This window comes from Megalopta genalis, chromosome 12 (assembly GCF_051020955.1).
Source record: "Megalopta genalis isolate 19385.01 chromosome 12, iyMegGena1_principal, whole genome shotgun sequence".
Classification (NCBI taxonomy): Eukaryota; Metazoa; Arthropoda; class Insecta; order Hymenoptera; family Halictidae; genus Megalopta; species Megalopta genalis.
The window spans coordinates 13,251,302-13,271,748 of NC_135024.1; the positions used below are offsets into that span (position 1 = coordinate 13,251,302).

The window sequence follows — 20,447 nt, forward strand, 5'->3', positions numbered from 1 at the left end:
TCATCTTTCGATAATTAGTATAAAAATTTCAAAACATATGTTAAACCTCAAAATGGTTATTTATTTAAGACAATCAATTTTGCCGATTTCACGAACGATTAAAACAAACTTTACATTAATTCGTGGAATGAGCACGGATTTGAAAATAGATTCTGTAAAATCCTTACTTTACAAAGAATATGGGGATCCTGCAGCTGTTTTACATATAACAACACAAACTATTAATCAACCAAAAAATAATGAGGTAACTTGTTTTTGACTAATCAGTTAAATTATTTAGGATAAGGATCTTTGGAGAATTGCTTATTATAAAATGTTGTTCTTTATAAAGGTTTCTGTGAAATGGTTATTAGCACCTGTTAACCCAGCAGATATTAACACAATACAAGGTAAATATCCAAGCAAACCATCTTTACCAGCTACTCCAGGAAATGAAGGAGTTGGCGAAGTAATAGCTGTTGGACCCAATGTTAAGGATCTAACTGTCGGTGACAGAATTATTCCAAATGATGCAAATCTGGGGACATGGAGAACACATGCAACTTATAATTCAGGAGAACTCATGAAGGTACAAATTTAAAGCTAAAAATTTAAATGTATAATTAGATTAATGTTTTGACTGTTATAAAACTCTTAGGTTCCAAAAGATGTTGGAACAATAGAAGCCAGTATGTTGAATGTTAATCCTTGTACTGCATATAGAATGTTGAAAGACTTTGTATCATTGAAAGCAGGGGATACTGTGATTCAAAATGGTGGAAATTCTGCGGTAGGACTGATGGTCATACAATTATGTAAAATATGGAATTATAAATCCGTTAGTGTTATCAGAGACAGACCAAATTTAGAAGAACTAAAGGTAAGAAAAAAATTAACATATTCCATGTTTGTATATCAACATGTATTAACATGTATAACATCTTTATGTTCTTCTAGAATTATTTAACTAGTTTAGGTGCAGACGAAATATTAACTGAATCCGATATAAGAAATACTCAAATCTTTAAAAGCAAGAAGTTAACATCTCCAAAATTGGCTCTCAATTGTGTATGCGGACAAAATGCATTGGATGTTATGAGGCATTTAGCACCTGGAGGTGTTATGGTAACCTATGGTGGCATGTCCAGGGAACCTGTAACAGTTCCAACTTCTGCACTTATTTTTAAGGTTCCTTTAACTTTTTAATTATAACTAAAGTTTGTAAAATAATTTATATTATCATTGAGCTTCAGATATCTATTAATAATTCCATAATATTTATAGGATATAAGTTTAAAAGGGTTCTGGATGACAGCATGGACAAAAAATAATAAAAGTTCCAAAGAACGTTTAGATATGTTTAGTGAAATAGGAAAATTATTCCAAGAGAAAAAGCTTAAAGCTCCACCACATAAGTTAGTCCCATTTTGTCAGTTCCAAGAAGCTGTTGTAAATGCACTTAATGTTGATGGTCGAACTGGAGTAAAGTATATTTTGGATATGACCAAACTTTAAACTAATTATTTTACGTAGAAAATAAAAGTATTCTACTCTATGAAAAAGCTGCATTTTAGAAAGGTTTAGAATTTATGTGAGTAGTATAAATACTACACTATTTTAATGTTAAGTAAAGAAACATTTATTTGTACAGAAAAATGATTGTATACAATTATAGATAAAATGTGCATAAAAATTTGGTGCTTTTATTACATAACTTAAAATTATATTGCAAAAAATTATTCTGCTTTTTCTAGCATATCTAATATTAACATTTGATTTTCTAAGTCATTAAGCTTGTCTTCAGAAAAGTCTGCACGTACATTATCAAGTTTTGTTTTATAATCTTCATTAAATACTGTTTTTTGACTTTTGATATCAACTCTATCACTTGTGTCTGCTTCTTTTGAGTCGGAACTATCTTTTCCAATATTTTCACTGTCATGAACATCGTTTGAAAATAAATTCAAAGTAAAAGGTCTTGTATATGAAGCTTCTTCAGTCCCTAATTGAATGGCTAACATTCCAAGTTCTGCTTTTGCACCACAATTTTGTATATCTTCATTTTCTCCCTTTCTTGTTAGCTTCAACATTTCATTAGTCATTGCATACCTATATCATATTTATTAAGTACGTATTTGTTTCATCGACTGAATGTTTCTTCTTCTTTGTTACTTACATATTTTTACCCAGTATAGTACCACGTTCACCATAAAGATTAAACGACCCATCACAGGAGCTTTTGCGATGCATGTCACGTAACTTCATGTCGAAAAAGGTACTTCTGTTCTCTTCATATTTTTCATCGTATTTTCGTGACGTTATGTTAAAACTACCATCATCATTTTGCAATCCAAACCTAAGAAGAAGAGAAACCCTTACGCAATATGTCTCTAATTCTTTCAAACAGTTATGTCTAATATTCCACACTTCATCACAAGTTAAATCCTCGTATATCTATGCAACAAATAATGGGCATTTAATAAAAATGAAGTTAGTATAAACGAATTATTAGTTAGTATAAACAATTTGCCTACGTCAATAACCATCTGGTGCAGCATTCCGAGGCATCTTTGTGCAGTCGGATGACTGACCATATCTCGCATTGCATCTGTGTGATTTAATGTTAAAAGAATAACTTCCTTAGGGCCAGTAGCTGCAGTTAACTGATATTTCACCATCATGATCATGAGATCAAATAATTTGTCCATACTACTTGCATCGAGTTTAACAATAGATGACAATACAACAGCCTCTAAAGTTGATCTTAAAGCAGTCATTCCACTCGTAGATTCTTCCTCGAATATACAAGACAGTATTTTAGGACTAAGTAAAGCAGTTGTTACACCTTCCAGCACTGAAAACAAAGCAGTATTTTCGCTAAGTAGATTTTTAGTTTATAATAGTAAGATAAAGCTATTCTATAATGTAAATCAATATTTCAGTATGTAAATAGTAATAGTAAATGCTATAAGTTTTTCACCTGTAAACTATGAAAGATAAATTTATTACAAATGATCAGTAAACTTGCCTTGTATAGATTTTTCAACACTGATCTTCTGTGCTTTCAATCTCTGTTGTAGAACATACAACATTTCACCACCCATATTTAAATAAAGAATTGGTGTTACGTAATTATACATTTTTGTACGAATTTTTTAATAGAATTCACTGATACCAAGAACTAAAGTGTTTTACGACGTTCAGTACGCGTAACAATTACTCTATCCATACCGTTGTCCTGACAACAATAGTGTACATAAAATTAATTGACGTGGTATATTTAGAGCAGCGCAACATTTCATACGTTATAGCCGTTAAAAATCATTCTTATAATTCTGATTATATTAAATCTTTTCATATTAAACGTTATGAGTGAGAATTTATTATCGGTGTGTAAAGATAGTCTACACAAAATTATTTTTACATTTAATTTATTTCTTAAAACACATAAATACCTTTAATTGCAGCAAGTTATTATAAATGTATACATTAAGTAGTAAAAATTTTTAACTTATAACAATTAATAATTTTATAGTCTCAATACATACATATAATATTTAGCGAATAATGAAATTTAAGTAACAGTTTATAATCTTCTTATTTCAGTCTATGACTTCGACGTCATAGGCAACACTTATAATCAACAGTCTACCCAAATTATTCAAAATTAATATGTTCAGAATGAAAGACGTTTTTGCAATTGTTCTTTTTATTTTCTAACTTCATAAAAAATTTTTTAAAATTAACCACAAATTGTTATTACCTGCATCATGTATGAAATCAGATATTAAACGATTAATGGTAATAGTTACAACAATATAAATAACAATAACATTACTCAGTTATAAAATAATACAATTGGACGGTTATATGTAACAAAAGATGTATTCCGCATTTTTATGAAATATCTTAAATCTACGATGAAAATTGGCTCAGTTAAGTGGAACGGTTTAGATCCTAGAAATAATTTAGTAGACCTTTTTCTTTTAGTTCCTTTTGTCAGTTGTTAATTATTGATGCACGAAAATTCTAAACCAAATATGCCACGCATATTTTTCAGTTTAATGTTGATCTATGGTACACTCTATTGCACAAGTATATCCTTCTTCCATTTTTGTTATCTCGCGTTACCCCGAAATTTATATCATTTTAAGTACTATATTACAGTACTACGCAATAAATGTTAATGACACCATTACAATGTTTATAATAGACTGAATAAATAAATTCCATGACGAAAGTGAAAGCAGTGAGGAATAAAGAAATCAGTACATAAGTTTTTATAGTCACAGATACTTTTTGAGTATACAAAAATGTATAAAAAAACAATGTGTTAAAAGTTAAATGCAGTATGTAATGGTGTTCAATAATTCCCTGAAAAATCTTAAAAACACTGTTGAAGAATTTTCATGTATCCTGTACACATCATAATCTACTGTATAAATTATTGCACATTATATGTTAGGTTTTGACAAATGTCAAACTTAAGTTTAATAACAGGCTTAAATAAAAATCATTTCATATTTACGAAAAAAAAAACATCTAATTCGGCATAAAATTGATTTGATTGCATGCCTTTTTATGGGATGGAAGGTTTAAATGGAAAAGTTTAAGCAGGTATTTCCGTTATTTATGATCGTACAAAAACAGCTCTAGCAAAAAGTTGAACTACTTTTTTGTACAAAATAATTTCATTGAAGATAAATAAAGTTGATTTTAGAATTTCATTCAAAAAATGATATTACATACACCCCTTGTGAACTAGTATGAGATTATTATAGATTTTTTTCATATGGCCATATATAACGAAGATTTTCAGGTGTTTCCATTTAAATACTCCACTCTGTATACAAAGTAAACTTTAAATGTTATGTCAGCAACAAAATTTCAAGTAGACGTATTTCTTAAAATAAACGAATATCGAATGTGTTTTAATTTCAATCACACAAATGCAAGCAATAAATCACTTTTTTGAAATTAATATGTTTCAACACATTAAATTATTAATGTAACAAATCTCAAGTTGATTTAGAGATCGTAACATTAACCTCTTTTGATTTTTATACCGTTTACTTGAAATTGGTAAACACGTCATCTTATTCTGGGAATACTTATGTTTTTTATAATACACATAAGGGTACTTAATCGCTTTCACTCCTTGTAGAAATATCACAATCGATTCTCATATATACGATTTCTATAATATAATATATATAATATAATTATATAATATATAAATATTATATATATTATAATATTACATAATATATATTTATTATATGTATTATATATATAAATATATATCTTTCTTCTTAAGAAACTTGCCAGTGTGTCATTCCGTTTAAATAATTTAATGATGGAATCAATAATATTTCAAAATTTCTTGAAACACATTTCTAAAAGAATCTCCTCATTTTAAGAAAGTATATTATCATAATTTACAGTTTAACTTATAAGTTATATGTCCAAGTACCTTTTGCCGATTGAATATATCGTAGAGGGACAATCGTGTTTCTAACGTCAGGGCTTTTCGACCTTCTTACACAATCTTGACTTAAAACTCTGCATCCTGGGCTCAAAGTTAAACCAGTATAACCACCTCGGGGAATGCTATCACTACTTGCCACTCTTCTAACATCGTTCGTTTTCCTTTCTTCGCAGTTACTGACTACTGACATCAAATTGTCCGGTACCGAGTCCCTAAGTTTAGACGCGTACTGATTATTTCCGAAATACCTCGGGCTTGGGTCTATCGATACATTTTTTGGATTTCGCGTTGAGCCAGCGTCCATGCATCCATTTCGACGAATTGGACGTTTTTCAGTGGTATCATCAGTCGAATGTCTATCACACGTGTGATGATTAAGATTACAATTTGCATCATTTTCAACGCATTGACAAGGAATTATTGTAGAGTCGAGAGAGTCTGAGAATTCTGGACTTGGAATTGAAGATACGCTGCCCATTTGAGAAAAGACCACCGTCCCCTGAGCATTTTGGGGACGGTGTCAGAAACATCATTCCTCCAATTCATCCATTCGATTCCTAACAGCCATCTCTACCACTTCCAAACTTGGGTAATCAAGTTCTTTAACTAAGCAAAGTACAGCTGATAATATATTTGAATTCTAAAATTGAAAGACAAATAACATAATATCTGTATATCATTACATTAAATTTGAAAATGGGAAACCTTACCCTTGTAACAGGTCTTCTGTGATAATAGAATTGAGATCTACATTTTTCTTTATCAGAATGTCTCACCCATCCAGGCATTTGATTAGAATCTTCCTGTAATTTAAAATAATTCTTTTTTATATCTTATTTAATTAAATTATTTTTTTATGCAAAGATAATATTATATTGATATCATATTTTATACACTTTCATCAATCTTTTTAAAATAATTTGCAATTCCATTTCTCACCCTTTCAACGTTTTGGTGGGCTGTTTTTCTAGGCTGAAGTGGTGCTTGATGTTCTTCATATTCCGTATTTATCCTCTGCTCGTGGTGTTCTTCGTACTCCGATTTGTGTGTATTATCGAATTCGTAACTATTTCTATCTGAACGTCTATCGTCCATAGGCTCAGTCGAAGAGTATTGTGTACGTAGAGACGTTGGCGCATACGTTCGTTGAGGAATTTCATTACTACTATATTCTGTACAAGTTCTTCTTTCGTCATATTCACCATTGTGTCTTGAAACTGCTGGTCGTTCATCATATTCCTAAAAATCATAAAACAATGAAATTTTTATATACTAATTTGAAACCAATAATTATATCTATTTTTATTAATCGTTATAAGACAAAGCAAGTAATATAAAATTAACTTTAACTTGTGATAAATTATGACTTTTCTTTCGCATTCTACTTAAATTCCAATGCCAAACAAATATTGATATGAAACATACACACAATAAATTCACCAGAAACAGAATACATTTAGTTACCAAAAACTGATAATTATATATCATGTTTCTGGTGAACTATCTTATATGTATACACATGCTATGTATCTGTGTGTATGTAAGTGATTATCAATGTCGTTATGCAAAATCTACTTGCTAGAGAAGACTATTTTAGATTGTGGTAGTAGCTCTAGCTAATTGATTATATGTATATGGATGTAAGTAATGAATGCAAGAACTATCAAGTTAACGCTATAATGAACTATTATGCTGCAAAAATAATTTTGCGATTCTGTAAAATATACCTTAATTATTTCAACAGTGTTAGTGGTCACACTTTCACTGACGTTGCGTGACTCTGTACATACAGTGTCATCTTTGTTGTGATTCTTTGACTGTCCATTCTGTAGCTGTTAGTGTACGAATACAGATAAAAGGAGCAATGATATAATCAAGCTTATTCATTAGGTATTAAGTTAGTTAATTATTCTGTTTAGCAAATACTAAATGAGAAAGTTAGTATCATTCTAAATCTAATATAAATGCAGAAGCAAATAATTTAAAATCTAAGTACATTAATAATTTGATTTCTTATATTTTTAAATGAAAAGACAAGTTAATATAAAAGTTCCCATGCAGAATATATGTATATATGTAGGTATACACAATAATTAGTTTACTCACTTCATATGTGTATTGATTATTTTGTGGATAGCGATGAGATTGTGATGCATTATAGTTTGCATTTCTACGATCTGAATCATGATATTCTTCTTGAGTATGCTGTGTTTCCTCGTAGCTTCTCTGTAAATAAACGTCTTGCTAAGAAGATATCTTTATGTATCACATACATATATGGATATTAACGAAAACATGTTTATGAGAATAAACAAAAAAAATTGTCATAACATTTTCGAAAAATTATTATAAACGAAATTAAAAAAGCAGATGAACATTTAAATATTATATTACCTGATCACTTGATGAACTATATCTTCGATGTCTTATCGCTTCTGTTTCTTCTATATATTCAGTGACAATATCCTAATTGTGTAAATGTTATTGAAATGTTAGGATGTTTGTTAAAGACATATTAACACAATAACATGTTTTAATTAACTTACTTAGTAATATTAAATAAAATTCCAACTGTATTAATAAAAACTGTAAAGGTTAAATCTAGGAGTAATTTAAGTCAAATCAAATATTGTCTATTATAAGATAATGTTATAATTCTGCATTACTACACATCCAAATCTTAAGAAACTTAAAATTTATATTGTGAACTCCTTAGGTTTAATCTCTCAGTTCTCACGAATAACAGCAAGTGATCACTAGTTATCATCAGTAGTTGATACAGTGATACCCAAATTATATGAATGTTTTAAATAAAGTCTTTGGTGATAAAATAAATGAAAACATTCTATAAAAATACATCACAAAATAGTATTTTACGAATAATCTTACCTCTGGACTCACTGCTTCTGACTGAGGTGGAGATGCGTCAATATCCAGGGGATGAACTAGAATATGACCTCGGGTTACAGCTACTTGTACTTCTTCTGCTGAAACTACTTTATCATCAAGCTTTTGTAAATTTGGCAAAGCTCTAAGAACTGCAAACCGATACCTAATAAAAATAATTGATTTCAAGCCCTCTTAAAAAATTGAATATTAATAGTTGACACAGAATAGAAAGTATATTACCCTTCTTTTTCAGCACAAGGATTTTCTCCGAGCCATAAATTTCGTAGATTAGGTAGACCTTGGAGGTAACATACTTCATTTAAGTCTTTAATGTTATTCTTCCTTACAAACAAATCTTGGAGACTTAGGCAATATTGGAAATCAGCAAGAGTATTAATATTGTTCACACTGAAAATAAATTTAAATATCATCAATATACCCAATATCTTTTTTCAGGTATAAGAAACTTATAAACAAAATCGAATAATATTTTAAATACATTGTTAAATAATTAAAAAGAAAATGTAATGTAAATATAAAATGTTGCTTTTGAGAAATTGCAAATTACCAAGTTATATGTATATACATAAACCGATTTCAATAAAATGTAATTAACTTTTAGAAAAAGAGTATCAAATATGATTGGATAAAATATTTTTATTCATTATCAATTGCAGATAAAAATATTTGATGTTGTTGTGAAGAAACATTGAATTCTTTTTCTCTCATCACAGGAAAATATATTACAATGAATTCAAAATGTGTGGGAAGAACAACTTCCTCATATGTAGGTTGTGCTTATGATCTTGAGTTTTTCACAAACCTCTCCATAGTAGGAGTGCATTAGAGTTTCCTTGATACAAACAGATTTGAAAGACTTAAATCATAGCTATAAATAATATAATTTTCATAATAGCATTTAGTTGTAAAACAAGGGCTATGATATTACTTTTGTTGGAGAAATTATAACAAAACATAACAAAATCGAATTTACCTTAAGGACAGCACTTCCACATTTTTCATTTTTCGTAAAATGCTCACATCAGTAAGTTCTGTACCCCTAAAATAACAAGAAATTTAAAAAGAATCATGATAAATGTGCATTATGCATATTATTATAATTATATTGTAGTAAATTTTATTTATTACTTGAACATGAAATGGTTTTTCATAAAAAGTAATAACTAAGTGAGCTTCAAAGGTTAACACTTCATAATCTAAATAAACAAATGTTGATAAAATGTTAGTAAAATAGTGGAACAAATCCAAGAATACTTTACAGTGGACAATTGCTCCTTAACTAAGAATATAGCAAAATGAACTGTAAATCACATAGTTGGATCTATGATAAAAAAATACTTAGAACATTCAACTTGTCAGTTTAATACCCCTATTTGTATAAATTGATCAATCGTTGGAGAAAATTGAATTTATTTGAAAACTGTAACATCTTTTCAAATACATACCAACAATTAAGTTTCTTAACGGCAGAGAAATCGGACACTCGTGTCCGAGCTACAACCATCTCCTCTGTTAATTTTACCATAATGAAATTTTTAATTTATATAAAAATAACAGAAACAAAATAATATATTAGGACCCTGTGAATGTTGAAAATAATTACAAGAAAAGCTCTGCTCAGACCATCACAATGAATTTTTCATTTGTAAATGAAAGACGCAAGTAAAACCCATCGCCATGATGGTTTGTCGTCGACTAATTGAAAAATATGGTACGAATCTACGAATACGAAGCTTTCACAAAATATACTTCAATCGTTTTCTGTGAAATACGCATGTGTGCTACACTGCTGACAATACATACGTATATACATATATGTACATACTATACATGCATAACACGGGAACACGGAGTGTATATCAGAGACGTAACTCTGATTGAAATTCTTGATGCTAGCAGCGCTAAAGTGTACTACACATGTGCGAAAAAATTCTACAGGTATGCTAATCTATATATCTTCAAACTTCTATACTTCCAACATAACCCGTTTCGAATGTTGGTTATTCTTTCTCTTGTGATATATGTAACCTCTTTTCTGTATTACAGTTTAAGAAATGAAGTAGTGGATGAATATTGGTAATAATAATTACATGGTAGCACATGTTAAAAACTGCAAGAAGCCAAGCTTAAAGATTTGATGATTATTTGATTTCTATCAAACCGTTCATGACTCCTGACAGTAAAAAAATGCAGAAGGTTGGAAAATTGAATTCGTCGATTGATATCATTCCGTTACAAGGATGTAGCGGTGATTCAAAATCGAAACCAGTGAATAATAAACCGAAAGTTGATTTTTCTCATAGAGATCTTCGGGATCAGTTACTGATTTCACGTGTACAAACGGTAATTCGTAGATTTTCTTCATTGAGAGTTCTTTTAACTTAGCTATGTAGATCAAGTTTACATTCGTAATGCGCACTTTGCGCGGTAAATTTACGTATTAACATTTAAAGTACATAGCAAAAGCACCTTATCAACTATTTACAGTGTTCAAGTCCATGTAGAAATAAATTATTTATTATCGTTTATACAACACTTGCAAATTGCACATAATATTGCTTTAAATATAATTAATCTGATCACAATATTTTGTCACAAAATATTTAACTTTAATTTATTATGTAATTATAAAAATATATAATTAAAGTTGCATTTTGAATAAAATTTGTTTACATTTTGTATTTTAAACATATGTTTTTAATTTTTAGTATATGCATGAAAATGAAAATAAAGTTTACATTGATGTTAATGAAATGGCAGATACGTTGCAAAAGAAATATCGTGATTATCGTATAAAAAAGCGAGGCCCATTTAGAGCTCTAGTACGCAAAGCATACGACGAACTCACAGAAATGTTTGCAAAAAAACATTGTCCTTGTGATTGGCCTGCTTATGAGGATGAAGATGATGAAGAAGACGTTGATGTAGAGGTATTGACGTACATGTTATGTGAATATTATTTTTGTAGCATATCTGAAAAGGGATGTATTGATTTTATAGTCAGATCCCCAAAATACTATGTTGGATGGTATGTTGTTGAAAATGTATAAAAAATCACAGAACAAACAAAATGGGAATTCCAGTGACAAAGAATTAATAGACATCAGCAGTGATGATGATGCAAGTAAAGCAGATTCAAATACTTATAATAAGACGAATGAAAGCAAACTGGTGAACCGACAGATGAAACCAAATCCATCTTCACATGTTGAAAAACCTATACCTTCTAAAGACATTGACCAGAGAAAAGCAGTAATGTTCTATTTGCATTAATATAGTTATAAAAATATTTATATTGCATATTAAATTATTAAATTTTATAATATTTTATTTACAGCCTACAAAAGAAGCACGGCAAACTGCAGCAGTTAGTACACCGATTGAACAATTTAATAGGAAAAGGCAACGTGATAAAGAGATAGATAACAATCCAGTCGTCAAAAAGGCCAAAGGTGTGCCTGTGTCAGAACCAAAAGTTACATTTACTGACATAGGCGGTTGTGACAAAGTTTTAAAAACTGTATGTAAACTACTTGCTCACATGAAGCATCCAGAAATATTTAAACAACTTGGTATATCACCACCGAGAGGATTTTTACTTCATGGTCCACCTGGATGTGGCAAGACGCTACTGGCACATGCTATTGCAGGAGTAAGATGCGATTCTAAATTATTATATATTTTCCTATTTTATTATTAATTTTTTACTTTCAACATAGGAATTGGAGATACCTTTACTAAAAGTTGCAGCACCTGAACTCGTGGCAGGAGTATCAGGAGAAAGTGAAGCACGAATTAGAGATTTATTTGAACAAGCACTAGCAGTTTCACCATGTGTAATTTTCATAGATGAAATTGATGCTGTTGCACCCCACAGAGCTACTGCTCAGAGGGAGATGGAGAGAAGAATTGTTGCTCAGTTATTATCATGTTTAGATGGTAAATTGTTACTGTTACTAAATCGTATTAATTATAATTTTCGATTTTTTTTATATTAGTCGACCATTAATTTAATTTTTCAACAAAGAATGATATTTTGTCATACAGAATTGAGTTTCAAACAAAATGGCACTGGGGTATTGGTACTTGGAGCTACAAATCGCCCCGATTCATTAGATCCTGCATTAAGAAGAGCCGGCCGTTTTGATCATGAAGTGTGTCTTGGTATACCAGATAGAGATGCAAGAACCATCATCTTAACCGTACATACAGAGAAAGTAGCACTCGCTCCCAATGTTAGTTTAACTACAATAGCTTCGCTAACGCCAGGTTTCGTTGGAGCCGATTTAGTGGCACTAATTAGAGAAGCTGCTATGGCAGCTGTGGATAGGTAACGTTTTTAACGGTTGATGCATATTTAAAAGCCATTGTATTATAAATAACAAATCGAGTCACTTACTTTGTTTCTACTAGGATACTTGAAGATGTAAACAGATCTGAACCGAATATTAAATCATCGGAAGTGAAAGAAGCCGAACCGAATGTTGAAAAGGAAAATTTTGAAAATACAGGTAATTTAGATGAAGAAGTAACTATTGAATCTCCTCTTTCGAATCAAGAAGACATCGCCAAATTAAGCAAGGCTAACAATGCTACAAGTCCTCAAGCGCTAGTCGAGATGGATGTGATACCAGAAAATTCAAAATCGCCAGATTTAGCAGCATTACTCACTTGGTTACGTAATGATCCACCCCTTTCTTCAGAACGATTAAAGAATCTATGTATTGAACACAGTGATTTTGAAACTGCTCTTCGCGTTATTCAACCATCAGCTAAAAGGGAAGGCTTTGCAACTGTACCTGATGTTACATGGGATGATGTTGGTTCCTTACGAGATATAAGAGAGGAATTACAAATGGCTATACTGGTAAAGTTGTATATATATATATATATATATATCTTTAAAAGTTCTTTATTTGTCTAAACAGACCAAACATATATTTTTAAGTTACATTTTTCTGTTCAATTTAATAATCTAGGGTCCAGTTCGACATTCCGAACATTTTACAGCCTTAGGATTAACAGCACCTACTGGAGTATTATTATGTGGTCCACCTGGATGTGGCAAAACGCTATTAGCCAAAGCGATTGCAAATGAAGCTGGTATCAACTTTATATCTGTTAAGGGGCCAGAACTTTTAAATATGGTAATTATTTTATGCATAGTCACACATTTGCTCGTCAGCGTTTTCCTCATAAAGGATAAGTATACAGAAAATATGAGAGAGGACAAAATTAAAAGATATGGGATAGAACTATCTTTTATTTACTGGGACATCTATCAAGGCGAATTTAGATACTATACAGTTACATTTAGAGTCATGCATGTATAGAAACGAAAGGATATATTTTCTCTTATTTTTTCCTCATATTTATTATTTACGTTTACAAGAGAAACAGTGGCTAGTAAATTTCTGATTAACCTACATGTCAAGAGTTACATGACTGCACTTCGTATTAATTGCAATTTCGCTTTCTTTTAGTACGTTGGTGAAAGTGAAAAAGCTGTTCGACAATGTTTCATGAGAGCGCGAAATTCTGCACCGTGTGTTATATTTTTTGATGAATTGGATGCTCTGTGTCCAAGGCGATCGGATGGCGATAATTCTGCTACGTCGCGTGTGGTTAATCAAATGCTTACAGAAATGGATGGAGTAGAAGAACGTCGAGGAGTATTTTTAATGGCTGCTAGTAATAGACCTGATATTATTGATCCAGCAGTTTTGAGACCAGGAAGATTAGATAAAATTTTGTATGTAGATTTGCCTACTGCAACAGATCGTGTTGATATTTTAAGAGCACTAACAAAGGTATTTTAGGCATTGAATGTATATAAATAAGGTAATGTTTTCAAGGTAACTTCTATTATTCTAATTCTTAACCATTCATCTATACAGAATGCAACTAAACCAAAATTAGCTGCGGATGTAAACCTTGAACAAATAGGATTTAATACAAAGTGTGATGGCTATACTGGAGCAGATTTAGCAGCTTTAATCAGAGAAGCCGGCATAGAAGCATTACGAGAATTAATGGATATACATTATTCAGGACAGCCAGAAATCTCTATGCGGCATATTTTATCTGCATTTGATAAAATAAGACCATCTGTACAAGAAAAGGTATGTATTTTCAGAAATATATGACCTACATCTCTACATTGAGATATGACACATTATAACTTACAGGATATAAAACATTATGAAAAGCTGAAGAAGTTATATTCAATTAAAAAGAAATCTGATGACTATCCAATGGAAACTCCAACAGATACAGCTATAGTAGACGTAGTTATGGAACCTATGGAAACGTGAAATAAAAATATTACACATGTATGTAACAATCTTCCATTTTTAAATACTCTTTCAGATTAATAACAGTGAAATAAGAAGTGTATACACTTTAACTTTATTTTTATAGTCGAAGCAGTCTAATCTTTACTATGCGAAGATGTAGTTGCAATATTAAGTCTTAGTTATCCATTTTTAACTGAAATTTATATTTTCCTTTATTTTTTAAAAACTAGACCTATGTGATGCGAAAGAGTTGTCTTGGTACTTTTTCATAAATAAATAAAATTATGTTTAACATACGTAGTTTGCATAACCATTTCCATAACGTAAATAGTAAGAAAGGATTGTAAAAGGATAGTTGCTATAACTCAATAGTGCAGTTTTATCGACAATGAATATTACTTGAATATACGTTAAAAAAAACTAAATTTGATCTCATTGTTTTTTAAAAAAGATGAAAGTGGCGAAAATGGTTTCCGGATACAATATATTCTTAATTCTGTATAATTTGTCTTTGATAAAGATATTATTTTGTAAGAATAATCTATTCAATTATTTAAATATATACAATTGATTATTCATAATCTTATTGAATAAGTTGAATATACGTATGATTATACTCTTGCATTATGTTTTTATTTCAACAGTTATGTCTTTTTAAAATATGTACCCTTGCCAATAAATTTTCAGTCTAATGCAAATCAAATGCAGACTCTCAGAAACTTCTGTAAAGTAAGAAGTTTGAAGAATTAATAACATGAACATCTATTTTAAATAGTAATGGTCCCAGTAAATAAAAATAACAGTATAAAATACATCATGCATGGAATGTACTCTCTATTTGTAAAATACGTATATGAGATAAATTATTTCAGACGCGTACTTCTATATACTTTCTTTATACTCGTAGAACATAGAAGAATACTTGTTAAAACCAATTATTTAATTATTGAATATGTGGTTCTGTTGTTCGATTTTGTACAATCCAAGGATGTTTCAAAACATCTTCCAGAGGCAACCTTTGATCTGGATTAACAACTAGCAACTAAAAAAAAATGAGAAAAAGTTTAACATTGCAAAGTAATAACAAAGTGTGTAACTTGCAGTTACTAATGTAAAAGATCTCACCTGGGATATTAAATTTCTTGCTCCTTCGCTAACGTAATCTGGAAATTTATATTGAGCTTTTTTTATTCTGACATATGTTTCTTCATAAGTTTTAGCTAAAAATGGTGGTGTTCCAACTAAACATTCGTAACATAAAACACCAAGACTCCATAAATCTACAGTATGATCATGTGTCTTCCCAATAACCATTTCAGGTGGCAAATAATCTAGTGTCCCACATAAAGTGTTTCTTCTGGAAGCAGGAGCATGGACAGACCATCCAAAATCTGCCATTTTTAATTCACCCTTCATACCAAGTAATAAGTTTTCAGGCTTAATATCACGGTGTATGACTTTCTTGCTATGACAATATTTTAGGGCATCTGCCAACTGAGATACATATGTAGCTGTCCTAATTTCGTCAAAATGTTTCTCTGGTTGTGAATTTAATTCTTTGAATAACTCTCCATTTGGAGCATATTCTAAAATTAAGTATACCCTTTTATCGTCATGAAAATAGCCAAACATTTTCAGTATATTTGGATGTCTGTATTAAAAAATAAATACCTGTTAATATTTGGAGGTAATTTTTCTTCATTTCAGAATGTCATTATTATCATTATTATTGTAGTAAAAATTGAAATTTGATACAATATATGTATATATTGTCTTACCTCAAATGTGTTTGAATTTCTATTTCTCGTCTTACTTGATGTTCTACATCAGCTTTTTGTATTTGTGCCTTAAACAACACTTTCATAGCAATAATAAATTTTGATTTCTTTTCTCTAGCTAGATAAACATTGCCAAACTTCCCTTTTCCTAGTGGACGACCAATATCAAAATCTGTCAAAACCCATTTTTTCTCACTTTGATATTTATTCTTTGCACTACATTGTTTTTCATTCTTCTTTGTCTCTAAGTCTCTGACATTTCTGTTTTCTTTGTCATTTTCTTGATCACTGTTCTTTTGTGCATATACAGCCTTGTTTGAAGACAGAGGTAATTTTGGTGGTGGCATCAATTCCATAGATTTGTTTGTGTTTTCTACTATCTCCTTATTATTTGCTAAATAAATATTACAGTCGTTTGTGGCAGTGATTATATTATCTGAATTATGTACTGAATGTTCACTTGATACAGATGATGCCTTAGATATTCGTAATTGTTTAAAATTATTATGTACTTGTGAAATTACTCGTTGCGATTGAGAATTGGTGTTCTTGTTCTTATGCATCGCTAAATGTGCAATGTACTGCAATTGATAATAATGCAAATTAATATACAGATATTTATTGAAACTCAGTCGGTTAAAAATTAAAGAAATAGTATTTTTAACGGCATATAATTTATATTATAAAATTATAAATTACTTCTTTAAGTGTACACAATTTTCATATGAAATGTCACAATGAGAAAAATATTTTGAGTTGAATAGCTGAAAGAATTACTGTTACTGATATATTTCGAGTAACAAATTTAAAAATTTTTTTACACTAACGTCTTTTTTCCTTAAGAAAACACTAAAACTGGCACTTAATTAACATTAGTGTATACATTAATATAGGATAATGTATAAAATACTCACATCGACTTCCACTGCAGAAGATTCTTGCCAAAAATGTTCAGTTATCTCTTCTGTTTCATTTCAAAATAACGAATTTCCACACTATGCTGCGATTGGTCACAAGCTCATAAAAGAGAATTACAACTATGATATAAAAAATACAAGATTGTTCACTACAGTAGTGTCTCTCTATAGTAAGCCCATGCGGGGGCCACCGACTTTAATTATGAAGAAAGTAGAGAAACTCTCCTCTGATTGGTTGGTGCTTCACAGCTAAACAGTGCTGCCCTCACAGTTTTAGACAAAGAGTGGAAGTAGTGAATGAGCAAGAGAGCACGAGATCAACACAACCACAAGTGAAACAAGTCACACCGACGACCAATGTAGTTTGTCTCACTTCACCATGCTTGTGGTTTCGCTCTGAAACGTTCGGCGCGATATTCAACTTGTACTTTTCACCCCGTAGGATTCTCGATCACCCAGTCTAGCGTATGTACGAACGTTTTCCTATATTAGTTTACTTTTCGCTGTGTTGTAGTGTATTAAGTACATTTTCTTGAAATTAGATTATGTGCACCATTATGTGTACATAACTATTTTCGAAAAAAATGTACTTAACACGTTAAATGCCACGCCGCCCATATCTGGGTGACGGCTACGTTCCCGCAGCAGAATTTTGGAGGTAATTTATAGTAATTTTATTTGTAACACAATTATGACGAGTATAGACACTATGAGGTAACAATAAAGTATAAAGTAAATAAAAATATACTTATACTAATAATAAAATAAAATGTTAGGGATATCTTCGTATCCCTTAGTGCCTCATCCTGGCCGCCCAGAAGTCGCCGCCGACGCGTCACCGGCGCGTCCACCGCGTACCACTCTGCTTGTTTTTTATGGTCACAGCCTGTGGGACCCATGTGCATGCTAGCCACATTTTGTACTAATGTTCATTAAACCACGTTGTGTTAAGTAATTAACCTGTGTCTCTCACTTCCATACCTATTATCAAAATATAAAATATACTTATACTAACAAATTATACTTATATTTAAATTTGTTTTAAAAATATTATAACATTTTATTAGTTACGATGGAATCCGTTGAAACATTATAGACATAATTAGGGTGACTTGGACACTCAGGACAATATGTTAGTCTCGTGTAAATTTTTTTGTTTGCTTTGTGGCGCCGGGAAAAACTACCGATTCACGCTAGACGTTCAACGTGTTAATACATGCCTAATACATTTTGGCTCTACAATCCAGAATTTGAATTATTGCTTCTAAACTGCCATATTGAATTTTAGTTCGTCCAAATTTGCAGCTAGTTCAGATAGCAGTCAAAACAGTGCCCCAAAACTTTACTAAGAGTCGAGCCTCCCTGGACTCATGGTCCACAATGGTACAAAGGGTTAAATAATATTTTTCTTACTTAAGTAGATAATAATTCCACAGTTTCTTCATCTAATTTTTCCAATTTTTATTTGTTGAATGCATTCTTAATGTAGACATGTATGGGTCTGATGTTAAAAGAAGTCTATAAAAAGTATCGCGATTTATAGTAATCCTTGACATTTTTCTGCTACTTTTCGTCCTGTATGTTTTTTAATCTGTATGTTTGGTTTCTTGTGTTTTTTCGGACAACTGTCCAATAGAAAGTAGTGTATGTCTTACTATGTTTACTCCGTGAATGAGAAGTTTGTAGGTAGAAGGAGGCATGTAATACCATTCATAGTTTTTAATAAAATAGTTCGCAGTTTCAAAAATATATACCTGAAATCTTTCGGATCAATTTCATATGGGGATTTAAAAAAACGATGTACGGTGTTTTCGTCGTTTGAGCTACCTCAATCTTGCTTTACGACAAGAAGACCCAGCTTTTTTCTGAATAATTCCTGGATTTCCTTCCTTCTTTCTGCTTGTAACTATTTTACCTCTAGTTTGGTTACTGACCATTTTTTAAATGGCAGATTATATGGTATATGCAATAAAAATTCAAAACTCTGAATCCAGGCATGGATTGATGAAAGGCCAAATGAATAATTACTAGTTGTATCGTACGATTTGGTAGATACTAGCTCTAAATTGTTCATTTCTACTGGTGTAGCGTTGCAGATGTAAGAACGCATTGTTGACATTTTACCTGTTTTGGTGTTGCATACTTTGTTATCAACCAGTGTTAACATGTTATACTTTATTTCAATATTTCCTATAATAATTGATTTTAAGTTGTCTGTTTCCCTATTGATTCTATTTACTTCTGAATTTATAATATCCGTAACATTCCAAATTCAAATTTAATGGGACGACAAAACCACGCATTTGATGAGCGTGGATTTTCCCATACAATTTTTTGATTCTCTGTATTGTGTAACCTTAAAGGCACAAAACTAGATATGAAAGTTGAATCTTCATTTGTGGCATATAATTGAGATTTATTTGTATCTGGGTTGCTCACTGATTCCATCACAACCCCATTCACGTGTCAAAATTAATCTGCTATTGCTTTCCAAAATCTTTAATATTTTTAACAATCTTGTGATCATATGGTCTAATAAATTTTATAATTTGATTTTAACATAAGTTTCTGTAACTGTTATAGCACTTTTTGGAATATAACAATTTCGCTTTTCAGTTGTTAATTTATAATATGAAGGAAATGAATTATTTTCGCATATCATTGCTTCATTGCTAATGCTAATGTAATGATATGTTGAATGATCTGCTATTATACATATACATGTTTAATTCTTCTGTTGTACTAACTAATCTTCTCTTCTGACACTCTTTTTTCTTAAAAATAGTCATAATCTTGTCATAAAAATTGTATCCCTGAAGGCAATAAAAAAGATGCGCTTTATGATGCATTCCATGCAGCTTGAAACTTAATTTTGTTGCACGTAGTTACTCTTCTAAGGAGAAATTGTCAACTAAAGAGCAAGCTCTCCATAGTCGCCCTCTACTACTATAATTTAAAAACAATGTTTTTCCGTTATATATTTTGATAGTAGAGCTTGGTCTTAATACTTTTGACATAGAATGGCTTGTTGATGGAATATTTAACATACTAATTGGATAAATAAAATCAGTCTCTAACC

At 30.7% G+C, this 20,447-nt stretch overlaps 5 protein-coding genes across 12 annotated transcripts; 2 read left to right on the forward strand and 3 right to left on the reverse strand.

Moving 5' to 3' along the window:
- Positions 1 to 37: 37 nt before the first annotated feature.
- On the forward strand, positions 38 to 1,672 carry LOC117222915 (enoyl-[acyl-carrier-protein] reductase, mitochondrial). Its single transcript, XM_033474943.2, has 5 exons — positions 38 to 244; positions 332 to 568; positions 638 to 859; positions 937 to 1,167; positions 1,264 to 1,672. Exons 1-5 carry the CDS (start codon positions 38 to 40, stop codon positions 1,492 to 1,494), a joined length of 1,128 nt encoding a protein of 375 aa, XP_033330834.1. The 3' UTR covers positions 1,495 to 1,672.
- OSCP1 (Organic solute carrier partner 1) lies at positions 1,595 to 3,228 on the reverse strand. The gene is made up of 4 exons (XM_033474944.2): positions 3,008 to 3,228; positions 2,514 to 2,833; positions 2,156 to 2,433; positions 1,595 to 2,088 (listed from the first exon to the last, which is right to left on the reverse strand). The coding sequence occupies exons 1-4, from the start codon at positions 3,117 to 3,119 to the stop codon at positions 1,716 to 1,718; spliced, it is 1,083 nt and encodes a 360-aa protein (XP_033330835.1). The 5' UTR covers positions 3,120 to 3,228; the 3' UTR covers positions 1,595 to 1,715.
- Positions 3,229 to 3,393: 165 nt separating this feature from the next.
- LOC117222949 (uncharacterized) lies at positions 3,394 to 10,130 on the reverse strand. 4 transcript variants are annotated; one of them, XM_033475012.2, is made up of 10 exons: positions 9,823 to 10,127; positions 9,351 to 9,416; positions 8,597 to 8,764; positions 8,357 to 8,519; positions 7,862 to 7,933; positions 7,574 to 7,693; positions 7,195 to 7,299; positions 6,407 to 6,706; positions 6,178 to 6,270; positions 3,394 to 6,107 (listed from the first exon to the last, which is right to left on the reverse strand). In XM_033475012.2, the coding sequence occupies exons 1-10, from the start codon at positions 9,900 to 9,902 to the stop codon at positions 5,997 to 5,999; spliced, it is 1,278 nt and encodes a 425-aa protein (XP_033330903.2). In that variant the 5' UTR covers positions 9,903 to 10,127; the 3' UTR covers positions 3,394 to 5,996. The 4 variants fall into 4 exon arrangements, with proteins under 4 accessions (XP_033330903.2, XP_033330904.2, XP_033330905.2 ...); XM_033475013.2 differs by lacking the exon at positions 7,862 to 7,933 and having other exon boundaries at positions 9,823 to 10,130; XM_033475014.2 differs by lacking the exon at positions 7,195 to 7,299 and having other exon boundaries at positions 9,823 to 10,125.
- Positions 10,131 to 10,360: 230 nt separating this feature from the next.
- On the forward strand, positions 10,361 to 16,359 carry smid (nuclear valosin-containing protein-like smid). 3 transcript variants are annotated; one of them, XM_033474910.2, is made up of 12 exons: positions 10,361 to 10,720; positions 11,086 to 11,307; positions 11,378 to 11,629; positions 11,715 to 12,029; positions 12,097 to 12,316; positions 12,425 to 12,707; positions 12,791 to 13,244; positions 13,357 to 13,524; positions 13,861 to 14,187; positions 14,275 to 14,499; positions 14,566 to 14,709; positions 15,993 to 16,359. In XM_033474910.2, the coding sequence occupies exons 1-11, from the start codon at positions 10,544 to 10,546 to the stop codon at positions 14,689 to 14,691; spliced, it is 2,769 nt and encodes a 922-aa protein (XP_033330801.2). In that variant the 5' UTR covers positions 10,361 to 10,543; the 3' UTR covers positions 14,692 to 14,709; positions 15,993 to 16,359. The 3 variants fall into 3 exon arrangements, with proteins under 3 accessions (XP_033330801.2, XP_033330800.2, XP_033330799.2); XM_033474909.2 differs by lacking the exon at positions 15,993 to 16,359 and adding an exon at positions 14,798 to 14,965; XM_033474908.2 differs by lacking the exon at positions 15,993 to 16,359 and having other exon boundaries at positions 14,566 to 14,965.
- Positions 13,274 to 18,573, reverse strand: LOC117222909 (uncharacterized). Of its 3 annotated transcripts, none has more exons than XR_013034595.1 (5): positions 17,366 to 18,334; positions 16,452 to 17,032; positions 15,799 to 16,324; positions 15,554 to 15,715; positions 13,274 to 15,395 (listed from the first exon to the last, which is right to left on the reverse strand). XR_013034595.1 is itself a non-coding variant. In XM_076525750.1 (5 exons), the coding sequence occupies exons 3-5, from the start codon at positions 17,012 to 17,014 to the stop codon at positions 15,617 to 15,619; spliced, it is 1,188 nt and encodes a 395-aa protein (XP_076381865.1). In that variant the 5' UTR covers positions 17,015 to 17,032; positions 17,366 to 18,349; positions 18,426 to 18,573; the 3' UTR covers positions 13,274 to 15,616. The 3 variants fall into 3 exon arrangements, 2 of the variants coding, with proteins under 2 accessions (XP_076381865.1, XP_076381867.1); XM_076525750.1 differs by adding an exon at positions 18,426 to 18,573 and having other exon boundaries at positions 13,274 to 15,715; positions 17,366 to 18,349; XM_076525752.1 differs by lacking the exon at positions 17,366 to 18,334 and adding an exon at positions 17,151 to 17,280 and having other exon boundaries at positions 13,274 to 15,715.
- Between the last annotated feature and the right edge of the window lie 1,874 nt (positions 18,574 to 20,447).

Excerpts from the sequence above, each read along its gene's own strand:
- LOC117222915 (XM_033474943.2), top strand. The coding sequence starts at position 38 with ATGTTAAACCTCAAAATGGTTATTTATTTAAGACAATCAATTTTGCCG. Across the intron at positions 245-331 it reads ATCAACCAAAAAATAATGAG|GTTTCTGTGAAATGGTTATT; the intron begins GTAACTTGTTTT and ends TTCTTTATAAAG. Across the intron at positions 860-936 it reads CAAATTTAGAAGAACTAAAG|AATTATTTAACTAGTTTAGG; the intron begins GTAAGAAAAAAA and ends ATGTTCTTCTAG.
- OSCP1 (XM_033474944.2), bottom strand. The coding sequence starts at position 3,119 with ATGTATAATTACGTAACACCAATTCTTTATTTAAATATGGGTGGTGAA. Across the intron at positions 2,834-3,007 it reads TGTTGAAAAATCTATACAAG|TGCTGGAAGGTGTAACAACT; the intron begins GCAAGTTTACTG and ends CTTTGTTTTCAG. Across the intron at positions 2,089-2,155 it reads ACTATACTGGGTAAAAATAT|GTATGCAATGACTAATGAAA; the intron begins GTAAGTAACAAA and ends AATATGATATAG.
- LOC117222949 (XM_033475012.2), bottom strand. The coding sequence starts at position 9,902 with ATGGTAAAATTAACAGAGGAGATGGTTGTAGCTCGGACACGAGTGTCC. Across the intron at positions 8,520-8,596 it reads CCTTGTGCTGAAAAAGAAGG|GTATCGGTTTGCAGTTCTTA; the intron begins GTAATATACTTT and ends TATTTTTATTAG. Across the intron at positions 7,300-7,573 it reads ATAATCAATACACATATGAA|CTACAGAATGGACAGTCAAA; the intron begins GTGAGTAAACTA and ends GTACACTAACAG.
- smid (XM_033474910.2), top strand. The coding sequence starts at position 10,544 with ATGACTCCTGACAGTAAAAAAATGCAGAAGGTTGGAAAATTGAATTCG. Across the intron at positions 11,308-11,377 it reads AAGAAGACGTTGATGTAGAG|TCAGATCCCCAAAATACTAT; the intron begins GTATTGACGTAC and ends TTGATTTTATAG. Across the intron at positions 12,708-12,790 it reads GCTATGGCAGCTGTGGATAG|GATACTTGAAGATGTAAACA; the intron begins GTAACGTTTTTA and ends TGTTTCTACTAG.
- LOC117222909 (XM_076525750.1), bottom strand. The coding sequence starts at position 17,014 with ATGCATAAGAACAAGAACACCAATTCTCAATCGCAACGAGTAATTTCA. Across the intron at positions 16,325-16,451 it reads GAAATTCAAACACATTTGAG|ACATCCAAATATACTGAAAA; the intron begins GTAAGACAATAT and ends TTTTTAATACAG. Across the intron at positions 15,716-15,798 it reads CAAGAAATTTAATATCCCAG|TTGCTAGTTGTTAATCCAGA; the intron begins GTGAGATCTTTT and ends ATTTTTTTTTAG.